The sequence below is a fragment of the Sturnira hondurensis genome, unplaced genomic scaffold (assembly GCF_014824575.4).
Source record: "Sturnira hondurensis isolate 20B ecotype Veracruz unplaced genomic scaffold, ASM1482457v3 Scaffold0000867, whole genome shotgun sequence".
Taxonomy (NCBI): Eukaryota; Metazoa; Chordata; class Mammalia; order Chiroptera; family Phyllostomidae; genus Sturnira; species Sturnira hondurensis.
Genome location: NW_028073498.1, coordinates 2,074,658 through 2,088,427, shown reverse-complemented (window position 1 = coordinate 2,088,427; position 13,770 = coordinate 2,074,658). Strand labels below are relative to the sequence as shown.

General features: G+C 42.4%; 1 protein-coding gene across 8 annotated transcripts in view; it reads left to right on the top strand.

Annotated features, from left to right (window-relative positions):
- The window catches only part of TMCC1 (transmembrane and coiled-coil domain family 1), a 191,050-nt gene extending 178,247 nt beyond the window's left edge, over positions 1–12,803 (top strand). For all 8 annotated transcript variants that reach the window (XM_037051081.1, XM_037051085.1, XM_037051084.1 and 5 more), the window contains 2 exons: positions 6,298–6,433; positions 8,836–12,803. In XM_037051081.1, the coding sequence (XP_036906976.1) occupies positions 6,298–6,433; positions 8,836–9,150 (451 nt within the window). In that variant the 3' untranslated portion in view covers positions 9,151–12,803. The remainder of the gene's footprint in view (positions 1–6,297; positions 6,434–8,835) is intronic.
- The last annotated feature ends 967 nt before the right edge of the window (positions 12,804–13,770 follow it).

The following is a 13,770-nucleotide window of genomic DNA, read 5'->3' as shown; positions in this document are numbered from 1 at the left end:
TTGGGGGCAGATGTTACATGTGAAAAGGCGTGGGGAGGGGGTACTTACCACTGTTCTTGTTATTTTGGGTGCTAGTGTTTAGATGTTTTGATGCTTATGGTGATTAAGTAGCTTAGATTGAACCCTGAATTCCTCCCCATATATGCTTCTGCACCCAAAATAATACCACATCACTTTTAGTGGGCTCTTCGTGTTAGCCTGTTTTCGGGCCATAATCTCACATGTGGGTCACGTAAACCACTCCAAGTCTGATAGGCACTGAAAAAATGGTTGACTGGAATTTGCAAGTGTGATCAGGTCTGTGAGTTTGTGAAGAGAGGTGAGGGTCAAACCCCCATGACCCAGGTGAACTAAATAGGGAAAGTGTTCTAATAATGACAGGCCAGTAACGTTCTTTCAAGGCACTGAGGCAGCCCAGAAAACCTACACTCCAAGACACTAAGGGCATCTTGCCAACCTCTTTGTTCATCACATTTTGGAAAAGCCTCGAGGTTTATGGCTTTCTCAGTTTCCTCCCCGATGTTTCCTGCTGATTGGAGGTGTTTACTGTGGTAACCCAAACACAACTGTTTGTGTAAGTATAAGAGGATTTCAGTTACACAGTGACAGCTGTAACTTTCAGAAAGTCATAGTTCTCTAGATAATTCTTAATTGTGTTCTGCAGTTCATGAGCAGGAACCAGGACTTAAACCCAAGTGTTCCTGGCTATAACAACTATAATCGTTTTCCCCCGATGTTTATTACTTTTTTACTTTCAAACACACTGCAAACTCAAAAAAATTGTGCAGTGAATGCCCATTCACTTACATCTTAGATTCTACATTTTACTATATTGTTTTATCACATACCTTTCCATCTACCCCATCCTACATCTGTCTTATTTTTTAATACATTTAAAAGTACATTATCAGCCCTGGCTGGTGTAGCTCAGTGGATTGAGCACGGACCTGCGAACTAAGGGATTGCGGTTTGATTCCCAGTCAGGGCACATGTCTGGGTTGCAGGCCAGTTCCCAGCGTGGGGCACATGAGAGGCAACCATACACTGATATTTCTCTCCCTCTTTCCTTCCCTTCCCCCCTAAAGATAAATGAATAAAATCCCTAAAAAAAAGGTACATTACCAGCATCCTTAATCTTTCTTAATAGCTTTATTGAGGTAAAATTCATATACAGTTCACCCATTTGAAGTATACAAATCCGTGATTTTTAGTATATTCACAAATATATGCAACCATCATCTTAATCAATTTCAGAACACTTTCTTTTCTTTTTTTAAGATTTTACTTATTTTCTAGAGAAAGGGGGAGGGAGGAAGAAAGGGGCAGGGGACAAACATCGAGGTGTAAGAGAAATATCAATCAGTTGCCTCTTTCATGTCCCCAATCCAGGCATGTGCCCTGACGGAAATCAACCAGTGACCTTTTGGTTGTGCTCAGTCAGCCCACTCAGCCATACCAGCCAGGGCTTAGGGCATTTTCATCAACCTTTAATCTTCCCATTCCTGTTCAGCCCCCGGCAGCCATTAATCTTTTTGTCTCTGTCAAAAAGATGTTGACAGAATAGCTGTGCCTATGCTGAACATTTCATATACGCAGATTCATACAATTTGTAGCCCTTTCTGACTGACATCTTTTACTTAGCATTGTATTTTCAAGGCTCATCCGTATTGTAGCATGTGTCATTACTTTTTTTATTTCCAAATAATTCATTTTATGAACATACCACATTTTATTTACCCATTCATCAGTTGATAGACATGGGGTTGTTCCACTTTGGGGCTATTATGAACAGTGCTGCTATGAACATTTGTGCGCAAGATTTTGTGTGAAAAGAAGTTTTCATTTTTTTGTATACTTGGAGTGACATTTCTAGGTCAGAAGTTTAGCTTTTTGAGGAACTGCCAGACTGTTTTCCAAAGCATTTGTACCATGTTACATTTCCACCAGGGATATGCCAGGGCTCGAATTTCTACATATCCTCGCCAACACTTGTTATTATCTTCTTTTTTTTTTAAGATTTTATTTATTTCCAGAGAGGGGAAGGGAGAGAGAGAGAGAAAGAAGGGGAGAGAAATACCAATGTGCAGTTGCCTCTCAAGCATCCCCCACCAGGGACTCGGTCCACAACCCAGGCACATGCCCCAACTGGGAATTGAACCAGGAATGTGAACCCTTTGGTTCACAGTCCGGCGCTCAATCCACTGAGCCACATCAGCCAGGGCTGTAACTGTCTTTTTTTCTTCTGGGTTCATAATCTTTCTGTTACTCCCTTCCATGGACTCCATCTTGCCATCAAGCTCCAAACCATCATGTCAGTGCATTATTTTCCATCTTCCTTTGTAGTTACGTGATTTGGATCAGCTGTAGACCTGAGATTTCTTATAAAGGGATGCACTTAGCTTATCTGGGCTTCTTGAGTAGTTTGAAAGTAACATCACAGTGTAAAGGTATAAAAACTTGGGTTTTGCCCTGAATGATGGGGCTCAGTGGGTTGGGCATTGTCCCACAAAAGGAAAGGTCGTCAGTTCCATTCCTGATCAGGACACATGCTTGGGTTGCGGCTAGGTCTCCAGTTGGGGGCGTGCAAGAGGCAATGGATGTTTCTCTCATACATCAGTATTTCTCTCCCTCTCTTTCTCCCTCCCTTCTCCTCTCTCTAAAAATGAATAAAATACAGTAAAGTAAAATAAAATCCTTAGGTTATAAAGTCAAACAAACCTGGATTCAAATCCTAGCTTCCTTACTTAATTTCTCTGTGCCTTGGGCAAGTTCCTTTACCTCACTGAGCTTCAGTTTCCTCATCTGTAAAGTGAAGATAATACCTACTGCCTTCTTGGGGTTGTGGAAATTAATTTGCATAGAAAGCACTGAATAAATGGTAGCTCTGCTACTGCTGTGTCTATTTTTAATTTGTTCTAATGTTATATGTGAGACATATTTAATATCAAATAAGATTCCCCAACATTCCTTAAAAACTATACAATTTGTGGGCCAAGAGGTTGGGGCAGTAGCCTGTGGAACACATGCCAAAGATGTCGCATGAGTCTGCTTTCATCAGCACACAGGCACCACCACCATCCCCTCCCTGCCACCAACATCAGTTCTTAGCTTGGAAGAGTTACTCGCTGCCAAGCCCAGCCTTTCTCTTAAATACTCTGTAGTGAAGAGAGAGAATGATGAAAATCATCCAACACTAAAACCACCATAACCCTAGCCAGATTAACTCAGTTGGTTAGAGCGTCAGTGTGGTCCCAATACACCAAGGTTGCAGGGTCAATCCCTCAGTCAGGGCACATAACAAGAATCAGCCAATAAATGCATAAGTAAATGAAATAGCACATCATTTCTCTTTCTCCCCCCTGTCTTTCTCCCTCTCCTCCCTCCCACCCTTCTCTCTTAAATCAATAAATTAATAAAATTCAAAATCACCATAAAACAGTGGGCTTAATTACATTAAAAGATAATACATTAATCTCACGGCATTTGGTGAACTTAAAATTTGGTGGAAAGTCAGTTCCAAAGGTGACACCTGTTTTCAGGCACCTGTTTTCGAGCACACGCCCTGAGCAGCAGAGGCTGTGAAAAGGCAGAGTCACAGAAAATATTAGTCCTGGTTGCTGACCAAAGGTGGGGATGCTTTCGCTCACTCTGTACAGTAACAGTTTCATCATGAAAGAAAGTCGTACAGGTCCTATCAAGGATAAAGGAGAACTAAGTAGGATTCAGAAATGTAGTAAAAGGACTCAGACTATGCCTTTTTTAAAAAGCCCTTGTTTCTTAGAGAAAGAATGAAGTTTAGGATATAGTTAGTTTTCATATAATTTTTATCATATAATTATTAGAGCAAGAATATTGGTGTCACTGCATCAGAAAAATTTCCTTAAACAAAGAACTTGTGTATTTCTTTTTTTGTTTTAATCCTCACCTGAGCATATGTTTATTTGTGTTAGAAAAAGAAGGGGGTCAGGGGGGTGCTCCCGACCTGAGGGTCAGAACTGCAGCCTAGGTGTGTGCCCTGACCGGGAACCACCACACTTACAGCTTTTCGGTGTGTGGGATGGTGCTCCAGCCAACTGAGCCACCCAGGCAGGGCTCCATTCTTAAAAGTTTGTGTGCTCTAGATGTGTTTAAAAACAAGGGAAAGAAGAGAGTACTTACGGATGTTTGAGTTCTGGCATTTTTATTTTTATTTTAATACAATGTCCCCTGAGGCTAACCTGCTAGTGTTAGGTATATGCTTGCCTGAGTAGTGCTCAGTGGTAATATATTCTCCTGTTGGGATGAGCCCTCTGTCTGAGAAACAGCTTTCCATTCTAGTCACTGTAAGCTAGAGATGTGTTTATTCTTTCCTTTCTAGTCCTTTTTTTTAAGACTTTATTTTTAGAGAGAAGGGAAGAGAGGAAGAGAAACATCAAAATGTGAGAGATACATCTATCAATTTCCTCTCGCACACCCTCTACTGGGGACCTGGCCTGCAACCCAGGCAGGTGCCCTGACTGGGAATGGAACCGGAGACCTCTAGGTTCATAGGCCGGCACTCAGTCCACTGAGTCACACTAGCCCAGAGCTCCTTTCTAGTGTTTTTAAATGTGTACTCTTCAACTTTCCTACTAACTATATAGCTCTTTGTTTGATTCCTGGGACTTTACACACAACCTACTTCAGTCTGTCCTCCTCACCGCTGCCTGTTTTCCTGAAACACTGTTCATCATGTCACCCTCTCCCACTTCAGCAATCTGCTTTACTGAATAGACAGACCCAGGTACTGTCTATTCCAGAATCCCCACTCCCCTGCCTACGTTTTAATACCAAATTTCCCTTTTTTCCTCCTATATGTAGTCCTCTGAATGCTAGAGATACAAAGTGAATTAAAATGATCCCTCCTTCTGCCCTGGCTGGTGTAGCTCAGTGGATTGAGCACGGGCCTGCGAACCAGAGGATTGCGGTTCAATTCCCAGTCAGGGCACATGCCTAGGTTGCAGGTGGATTCCCTGCAGGTCAACTCCCAGCAGGGGACGCACGAAAGGCAACCATACATTGATGTTTCTCTCCCTCTCTCCTTCCCCTCTAAAGATAAGTAAATAAATGAAAAAATTTTTAAAAAATGATCCCTCCTTCTACCCCGACTGGGTGGCCCAATTGATTAGAGTGTCATCCCATACACCAAAAGGTTGCCAGTTCGATTTCAGTCAGGGCACATCCCTAAGTTGTAAGTTCAAGCCTCAGTTGGGGCACATATGGGAGGCAGCTGATTAATGTTTCTCTCTCAACCAATCTCTCTCTCTCTCTCTCTCTCTCTCTGTAAGGAGTAAAAACATATCCTAATAAAATGATCCCTACTTCTAAAGAAGTTCATTTTCCCTCATTTTTATTCAGGTATGAGGCCTACATTCTGTCCCTCAAACCTGCCAAGTTTGTTCCCATCTTAAGGACTTTATACTTGCTCTTCCTTCTGCTTTAAGATGTCCACCCATCCTGTTCTCCTAGCACTTGTTTATATCATCATTCAAGTTTCACTTCTCATCGTTGAAGGCTATTGAACAGGGAAGAGGCTTTCCTGATCATTCTAGCTTAACCAGCTGCCAGGCACTCTATTCTATGCCTCTAGTGGTCTTATTTGGTTTACTTTTCCATATCTGCAGGCATTTGGTTTTTCTGCCTCTCCTTCTCTCTCTTCTACCTCCCTCTTTAAAATGTAAACTCCTGAGGACAGGATTTCTGTCTTGCTTATTACCATGGTATTCCCAGTGCTTTGAACATGCCTGACACACATCAGGCTTTCAGTAAATATTGTTCACTGAGATGTCCCAGATACTGTGCTGGGCCATGGGAACTATGGGCTCTGAATCATGAACATCCAGGTCAGTGACCAGTCCGGTGTCAGAATAAGCTAGCAGTGACTGCTTGGTCAGTTTCTATTTGTGTGGTTTATCTTTTGATGAGACCTGCTTAAATCTCTAGTTTTTGCCTCTCCCAGGTGCTGCTCAGAATAGAATAAGAACTGCCTTATTTATTATAGGTATGCTCAAAGCTAACCAGGGCTGCTGGCATCACTGCAGATACTGTGTATGGAGAAGAATGTGGAAGAGTTATGTTGCTGCTGTGATACGGCCTTGTGATAAGCTGTCCATTCCAGGGACACGCTGTACCCACTAGCATGCCCTGTTACCCCAGGCCACTCAGTTTCTCTGTGCTTTTATTTTCTTCCTTTGCAAAATGAGTTTGGGGGATTGAATGTGAATAATACCAGGAAAAATACAGAATGCCTAAACTTGTAACTTCTCCCCTCCTTCTTAGATGTGAACGACTAGAAGAACAACTAAATGACCTAACAGAGCTCCATCAAAATGAAATCTTGAACCTGAAGCAGGAATTGGCCAGCATGGAAGAGAAAATTGCATATCAGTCCTATGAACGGGCCCGGGACATCCAGGTTAGCATGAAGGATCCAGGTGTAAAAGATTAAAAGAAAGTAGAATGGTTGTTGCCAAGGGTTAGGGATTAGGGGACTTGGAGGGATTGTTATTTCATTGGTACAGAGTTTCAGTTTACAGGATGAAAATAGCTCTAAGATGAATGTGGGTTGTACAACGATAGGAATGAATTTAATACCACTGAACTGTACACTTAAAAATAGTTAACATGATAGATTTTGTTATGTGTGTATTTACCACAATTTAAAAAAGAAAGAAATCAAGTACTGATACGTTTTTACAATATGAGTGATGCTGGAAACATTATGTTCAGTGAAAGAAACCAGTCACAAAAGGCCACAGAATATATAACTCCATTTCCATTTATATGAACTGTCCAGAAGAGCCCAAGTTCTGGAGGTAGAAAGTAGATTGGTGGTTGTCTGGGGCTGTGGAAGCGGGGACAGGAAGTGACAGCCACGGAGTTAGGGGTTTCTTTCAAGGGTGATGACAATGTTCTGGGATTTTGATAGTAGTGAGGGTTACACAACATGGTGAATTTACTTAATGTCATGGAATTATACACTTTAAAATGGGAAGGTTTAGGTTACATGTATTATACCATAGTAAAAAAGTTTGGGGGGAAAGAGGAGGGTAGAGTATCAAAAGAAGCTTAAGACAAACTGTAATAGACCTATTATTCTTCAAATGAGGTTCATTTCTCAAAAATGTATACCATTTGGAAGTGATATGCTTGCTTCAGTTCTTGGGAAATGTTCCTTGAATCACAGTGGTCTCGGTCTGTGGAAGACCACGTACGTTCTGTCTGTCAGTCGCTGCTTCAGGAGCTGCTCTCACGGGTCTCAGGGCCCTCTTTCCTCTCTCCTTCCACAGCAGAGGGGGCTTTTGTCCTAGCTGCCAAGTCCAAGTATTTTTCAGGCATGTTGTCAGGGAGTTTGCAAGAATCCCATGAGCAGTAATGTTTAAGGTAAATAGTAGCCCTCTAGTGTATTCTGTAAGAAAATAGAATATTTAACTTGTGCTCATCCCAATTGGGAAGTATTTCTAATGGAACAGTTGGTGGTTTCATATGAAAGCATCTTAAAATTAGTCTTAGAGAAGGTCCAGGAAACTTGTATTGCAGTGGCATAAAAGAATCAAGACAGTGTTTACATTATTTGTCCAGCTGCTATATTCTGTAGGCCCCTGGAATTCTGTTTATTGCTTTTTCTCAAGTCATCGTGGACTGGGAAGTATCTGTTGTCCATTCTCCAGCTAACTTCAGTCTGAAGTTTCTGGCCTTCACTTCAAATCCTAGGAAAATAGGACCTATTGAAACAAGACCAGAAAAAAACAGGGTTTCACCACTGCTGAACTTCAGAAGCTATCTGACCACAGCTAAGGGAATGGATTCTTTTCTCTGAATGTCACTGTAAATTTCATAAGAACTTATCAGTGAAGGTCATGGCCTTAAGGGGAGCAGATCAATTCTAAAGTTTGGTCTAGCATTTCAGCATAGTGTCCTATTTACAGAGATCAACCTTAAAAGGGAGAATGTACTTAAAAGACAGAGCAGAGAGCCCTTTCCACCAGCTGTTGCTTATTTGATAGGATTAGGGAGTTGTGCAGCATGAGCCAAGACCAGCCATTCATATGGAAAAGCAGCCAGGGTGGGCCCTTATGTTGGGTGGGGTGGAGTATCTGGGGATCTCCAAGGTGGTCAAACAGTGTTAGCCAGGTTGATGGGGTCACAGATACGGCACCAGCTTGCCAGCTTAGTCTCAGTGGATGTGGTTTCTTTAATTTCGTTGTTGCCAGACTTTCACTCAACTCGATTTCTGACAGTTCTGAGTGATGGTTGTTCTATATTTTAGTTGCAGTTTTGATGTGGTTGTGGGAAGAGGCAAGCCATGTCTGCCTACTCCATAGTCTTGACTGGAAAGAAATTTTTTTAATTCTTACCTGAGGATATGTTCATTGAATTGAGGGAGGGAGGGAGGGGGGCGCAGAGAGAGGGAGAGATGGGAGATGAGAGAAACATTGGTGGGTTCCCTCCTGTAACATAGTTATGTGCCCTGACTGGGGACCTGCAGCCTTTTCGTGTACGGGATGATGCTCCAACCAAATGAGCCACCCGACCAGGGCTCAGTCTTCTTTGCCTGCCTCTTCAGATATTTTGATACATTGATGTTTTAGGCATGTGTGCTTGTTGAGCATGGGATCCTTTGTTGATTTACAGTTATCCAACTTAAGGGGAGAAACAAAGAAATCTTATCATTCCACCATGATGTTGTGGTCACTCTCTAGCATATTTAAAATTACTGGCATAGCTCAAGGTGCATCTGGCTTGCCCAGGGGGCAAATCAGTGACTAAGATTACTTGTGTGCAAAAGGCTTAACCATTCCCTGTTCTGGCCCACAGGAGGCCCTGGAGGCGTGCCAGACCCGCATCTCCAAGATGGAGCTGCAGCAGCAGCAGCAGCAGGTGGTACAGCTGGAAGGGCTGGAGAATGCCACTGCCCGGAACCTGCTGGGCAAACTCATCAACATTCTTCTGGCTGTCATGGCAGTTCTTTTGGTCTTTGTCTCCACAGTAGCCAACTGCGTGGTTCCTCTAATGAAGACTCGCAACAGGACGTTCAGCACTTTATTCCTTGTGGTTTTCATTGCCTTTCTCTGGAAGCACTGGGACGCCCTCTTCAGCTATGTGGAACGGTTCTTCTCATCCCCGAGATGATGCTGGCAGAAGAAGGCGGTGCTCCCCTCCCCTCTGGCGAGTGCATGCAGCAGAGAATTAGACAGCAACTTACCTACTCTGAAGTTTTCTACAACAACAGAAGAGTTGAGTGAATCTGTTTACATTTAGAATAATGTTTTTTTTCTTCAAGAGACGCAATTGCAATAGTATTTTTTAGATTTTATCCAAGAAGTTTTTTGGGCAAAAATCTTGGATCATTTTTATGTAGCATGATTTTCCTTGGGATGCAAATCTTAAAACAGTCCTTTAACATGAACCAACAATCTGGAGCACACTGAAGGGCATCGAAATTGTGGCTTGAAGGACTGCACTAAAACCCACTAGAAAGATGTGAAGACCCAATTAGGGAGACTGGTGAACCCTAACACCCTGCCGTGTCTGGACCCACCACCTCTTCTCCTCCCAGACTAGCTTTACTGTGAAATCGCACCACATTCCATGTCTGAATTTTTGGATTCAGGGTGGATTTTCCTTGTCCGTGGAAGAACATATGAATCTCCCTGGCTTTTTCACCCAAGTTGGCCGCTCACACTAACGCTGGAAGTATGATCGCTTTTGAACCTGGTCCCTTAACCTTTGCAAGGAGACAAAAGTGAGAACATCATGCCCCACAGGATCGCCGCACAGTCCTACTGCAGTATTTTGAAGTAGCCCTCCAAATACTTAATTTTAAGCAAAATCCCATGGCTGCACTTTTAAGTTGTTTTTTTTTAATGTGTGTATAGTCACCAATTTAAAAAAACAAAAAGTCCGAACAGCATACTTGAAGAATGTACTACTCAAACTCTCAGTGCTTCCTTATGGTTTCTAATAGGATTTTTTATTATTGTTATTATTATTATTGGGTTTTTTTTGAAAGGGTTGGGAGGGTCTTTTATTTTTTCTTTGAAATAAAGAAGTGATGTTTTTAAATGAAGAAGCGTGTGGATATTTAAGTGTGCTGCTCCCTCCTGTCTTGAAACAGTTCGAGGAAGGGAAGACTCGCTAGAAATGCTGCCCTTTGTACCCTTGTTTTGTGATGCAGCTTCAACTCCCTCTTCTGGCTGCTGCTGCTGCTTCGTGTTGCGTGCTGCCCCTCACCCCGCCACTTCATGGCCTTGGCTTGGTTGGAGAGGGAAGGGGTGTGCAGGGAGAAGCTGAGGAGGGCAGACATTTTTTTGCCCCAAGTAAATGATCAGTCTGACTTTGGGCTTGGGGATGTCTTGAGGAAAAATTGAGACTGTTTAAGAGAGTCATAAATAATTCCTTTTGTTTCCTTAATTTATTTTTTAACACCCTCTAATTACTGAAACCAAAGTGATTTTGAATCCTCTGTCTACATTTTGGCCTCTGCATCCTTAATTTCAAAGCTTTATTTTGTCTGCCTGAGAGAATCCACTAAAGGTGATTCTCCCTAAAGAGCAGAGGAGATACCAGGTTAGAAGGAACTAAGTTTGGGGTGTCAAATTCTGTCAGCGTCCTATTTATATAGACTGGCTTATTAGCATAACTGTGCTCAGTGGACTTTTATAGACAGTTCTAAAAAATGGACTGAGACTTCTTCCTTATCCTATAACCAGTTCCACCATCCTGGTAGAACTTGGGCTTTCAGAGCTTATTTAGAAAGTTTGCCTAATCTTTTCATATCTGTAGTGTTGAATCACAAAATGTTGTGGCCTCAGCCCTGTGCAACCAAGTGATGAGCAAGGGGCACAACATGTGCCCTCAAAATAATAATAGCAGAACATGCTTTGCCTCTTTCCCCCATCCCAGGAAATTCCTTTGAAACAAGATTAGCATTGCCTTGTCTGTCTGAAAGCATGGTTTGCGTGACAGCTCCAGCCTCTGGAGCTTTGGCAGGCTTCTCAGAGTCAGTGTGTTGTTCCCATAATCATTTCAGTATTTTAACTCAGGTACCCCAGTCTTCATTCCATTCCCAGGTGACCGTCGCACACCTGTTAGCTCTGTTGACCTCTCAAAATTAGTGCCCAGAGCAGGGACCAGGGTTGTTTGTTTTTTTTTTTTAAATAATTGGAACTGTTTCATGTTCAGGCCAAGAACAATTGTTCCCAAACATATGTATTTAAAATGTTAACTTTGCCTAAAAATATTGCAGTGACTTTAGACAGGAGTGCCAAAGGACACATGACCTTGCTGAACTAGCAGTTTACCCTTTCTGCCGTAACTTGCTGCTTGGAGTGGAGAACCCTACAAAGTTATTGAAAAGATTCTCTAGCCACATTCTCCGGTTTTTCTAAGATGGAACCTTTGAGTCCCCTAAACTGTGTCAAGACAACCAAGTTTTGAGGGCATGTGAAGTCACTGTGATAGATGAATTTGTCCAGATGCCTTGGAATGGTTTCAGTCAAAGCAAGGTTTTCGCCTCTGGAAAGCCCCCTGAGCTCCCAGCCAAACCTGCCCTTGCTAACTTTCCACCCTCCTTTGCCATACTGTTTTAGGACGGCCCTCCGGGCTGGGTCAGGCACAGCGGTGGCCTTCTAGCGCTCTTGTTTCTTGATTGTTCACCAGGCCAAACAGTTGTTTGTTTTTAATGCTTTTTGTAACCATGAATCTGTTTCGATGCCTTTCCCCATTTTCTGCCACCCATACCTATTACCTTTGAGCTTCTTTGCATCATGGCTGTTCTTGGATTCTCTCATCTGTTCAAAGCTCTTCTATAACTTTGCTCTAATGATTTAACAATTTTTCTGTGGGTGGGAAATTCCCCTCATTTTAATGCTTCTTCTCTGTTAAAGACTACATGCATTCCTTTTGAAATGAAGCATTCCTGGATTACTTGTCAGTGGCGGTGCGAGGCTGGCTGTGGTAGCCTGGGTGACTCTTCAGGTTGTAGAATAACCAATATTATACCTTTTTTATGATCATTGAAGGATATGTCTGCTCCAGTTTCAATTCCTTGGTGTATACTCAGTGCATCCTAGCAAGGAAGGCTTTCTATTCCACTGGCTCCTACAGTAAGAGGTTGAATTTTACCCTTCACCGACTGTGGCGCCCTTCTCTCTCTCCTACACCCCCTCCACCCAATTGAGGTAAAAATCTGATACCAAGAATAGTACTGGGATCAAGCCTTCCTTGCTAGCCATGTCCTGTTAATAAGCATATTTTTATGTGGTTTTCACTGCATTTGGTTTTGTTTGTAATTTCATATTCCTTTGAGGTACAGTCAGATGTAATGCTGAATTTTGAGTGAGTTCCAGGAAGGAGCTGCCTTCCAGCTTTGGAAAATATGCATCCAAAACCAAACCAAATATTAGAATCCACAAATTCACAAAGGCAAAATTATGGTTCTCACCCCCAGATGAGACCGGGGATTTTGAATGTGGCTCTAAGAGTTAACATTTCTGTCTGTTATGTATGCTAGGTGATACCCTCAGTAGGATTGACTACTAGACTGTAAGTGTGTTTTATCAAGGTGTGTAAGAGTAAAAACTCACTTGCACGAATTGAAAAGTACAGAAATGACACTTGTGAACGTGTGAACGTTAACACTGTAGTTGATAGATCTTAAGCTGCTAATTGTTGAGAGAGAATTACGTTTGTGTCTGTCTGGCTGCTGCACTCTTGGCAGCACTTTTACTGTACATATGAATTGAAATAAAGACCTCAGCTGTTCATGCGCTGGTTGGACTTGGGTTTGTTGTGCTCTTCATTTTTTCATGCTCAGTTTCCAGTAACAGGTTTGTCAGTCTGAAAATTCCCCACCAGTTTGTGCATTAGAAACTGTGTGTATATGTTGTGCATGTGTGAGTGTGTGAGTGTGTGAGTGTGTGTGTGTGTGTGTGTGTGTGTGTGTGTGTGTGTGTTTAGCCAGTATTTTGAAACCATAACTGGTAGCTTGGTGTTGTCACCGTCTCCCTGGATTTATACACATCATTTCAGCTGTGGTGCTTTGCCACAATTTTTAGACTGCTAATTAAGACTGCCTTTTCATCCTTTAGAAGCAGATTTCTAGAGGCAGAACCCCCAAATTCAACATCTGAAAACCCCAGAATGGGTACAGTAACCCTCATCCATCCTCACAAGGCTTTGTTAATAAACAGATGTTATGATGGGCATATAACTGTACTTTGTAAAACATTTGATATTTGAAGTTATATATATGTAAGAGGTTAACCTAGTAGAGGTTACTATCCCATCTATGGTTTTGTTATAGAAGTAGTAATTTCTACTCCAGTCTTTCCTTGGCAATCTCTGGGAGGCCTCGGGGAATCCAGAAGCTTGATCTCACCTTTGAGAGGGTACCAAGCAGGGATCTGACATCTTAGTCTTTCATAGCCCCAGTCTGCATTTCAGGGTATTTAGGGCCACACTTCTGGCTTACTGGCTCTGTGCCTCCTACCTACCATATCTATAAATTAGAAAAGTTACCCCCATCTTGATCCTACCTAATAGGCGTTATGAAAATAAGAGAGGCTCCTTGCGAAAGCTTTTAAAATTGCTGTGAGAGTTTAGAAGTTTTTAAAATTGCTCCTTGAAACTGATGTGCGGGTTGTACATTGCTCAATCCCAGGGGCTTGGTAAGTAAGCTACACTGGGGAGGGTACGTCCCGGTGCTGTTCAGCGCACAGCAGGCACACGGAGCAGCCCTGATTATAGGTG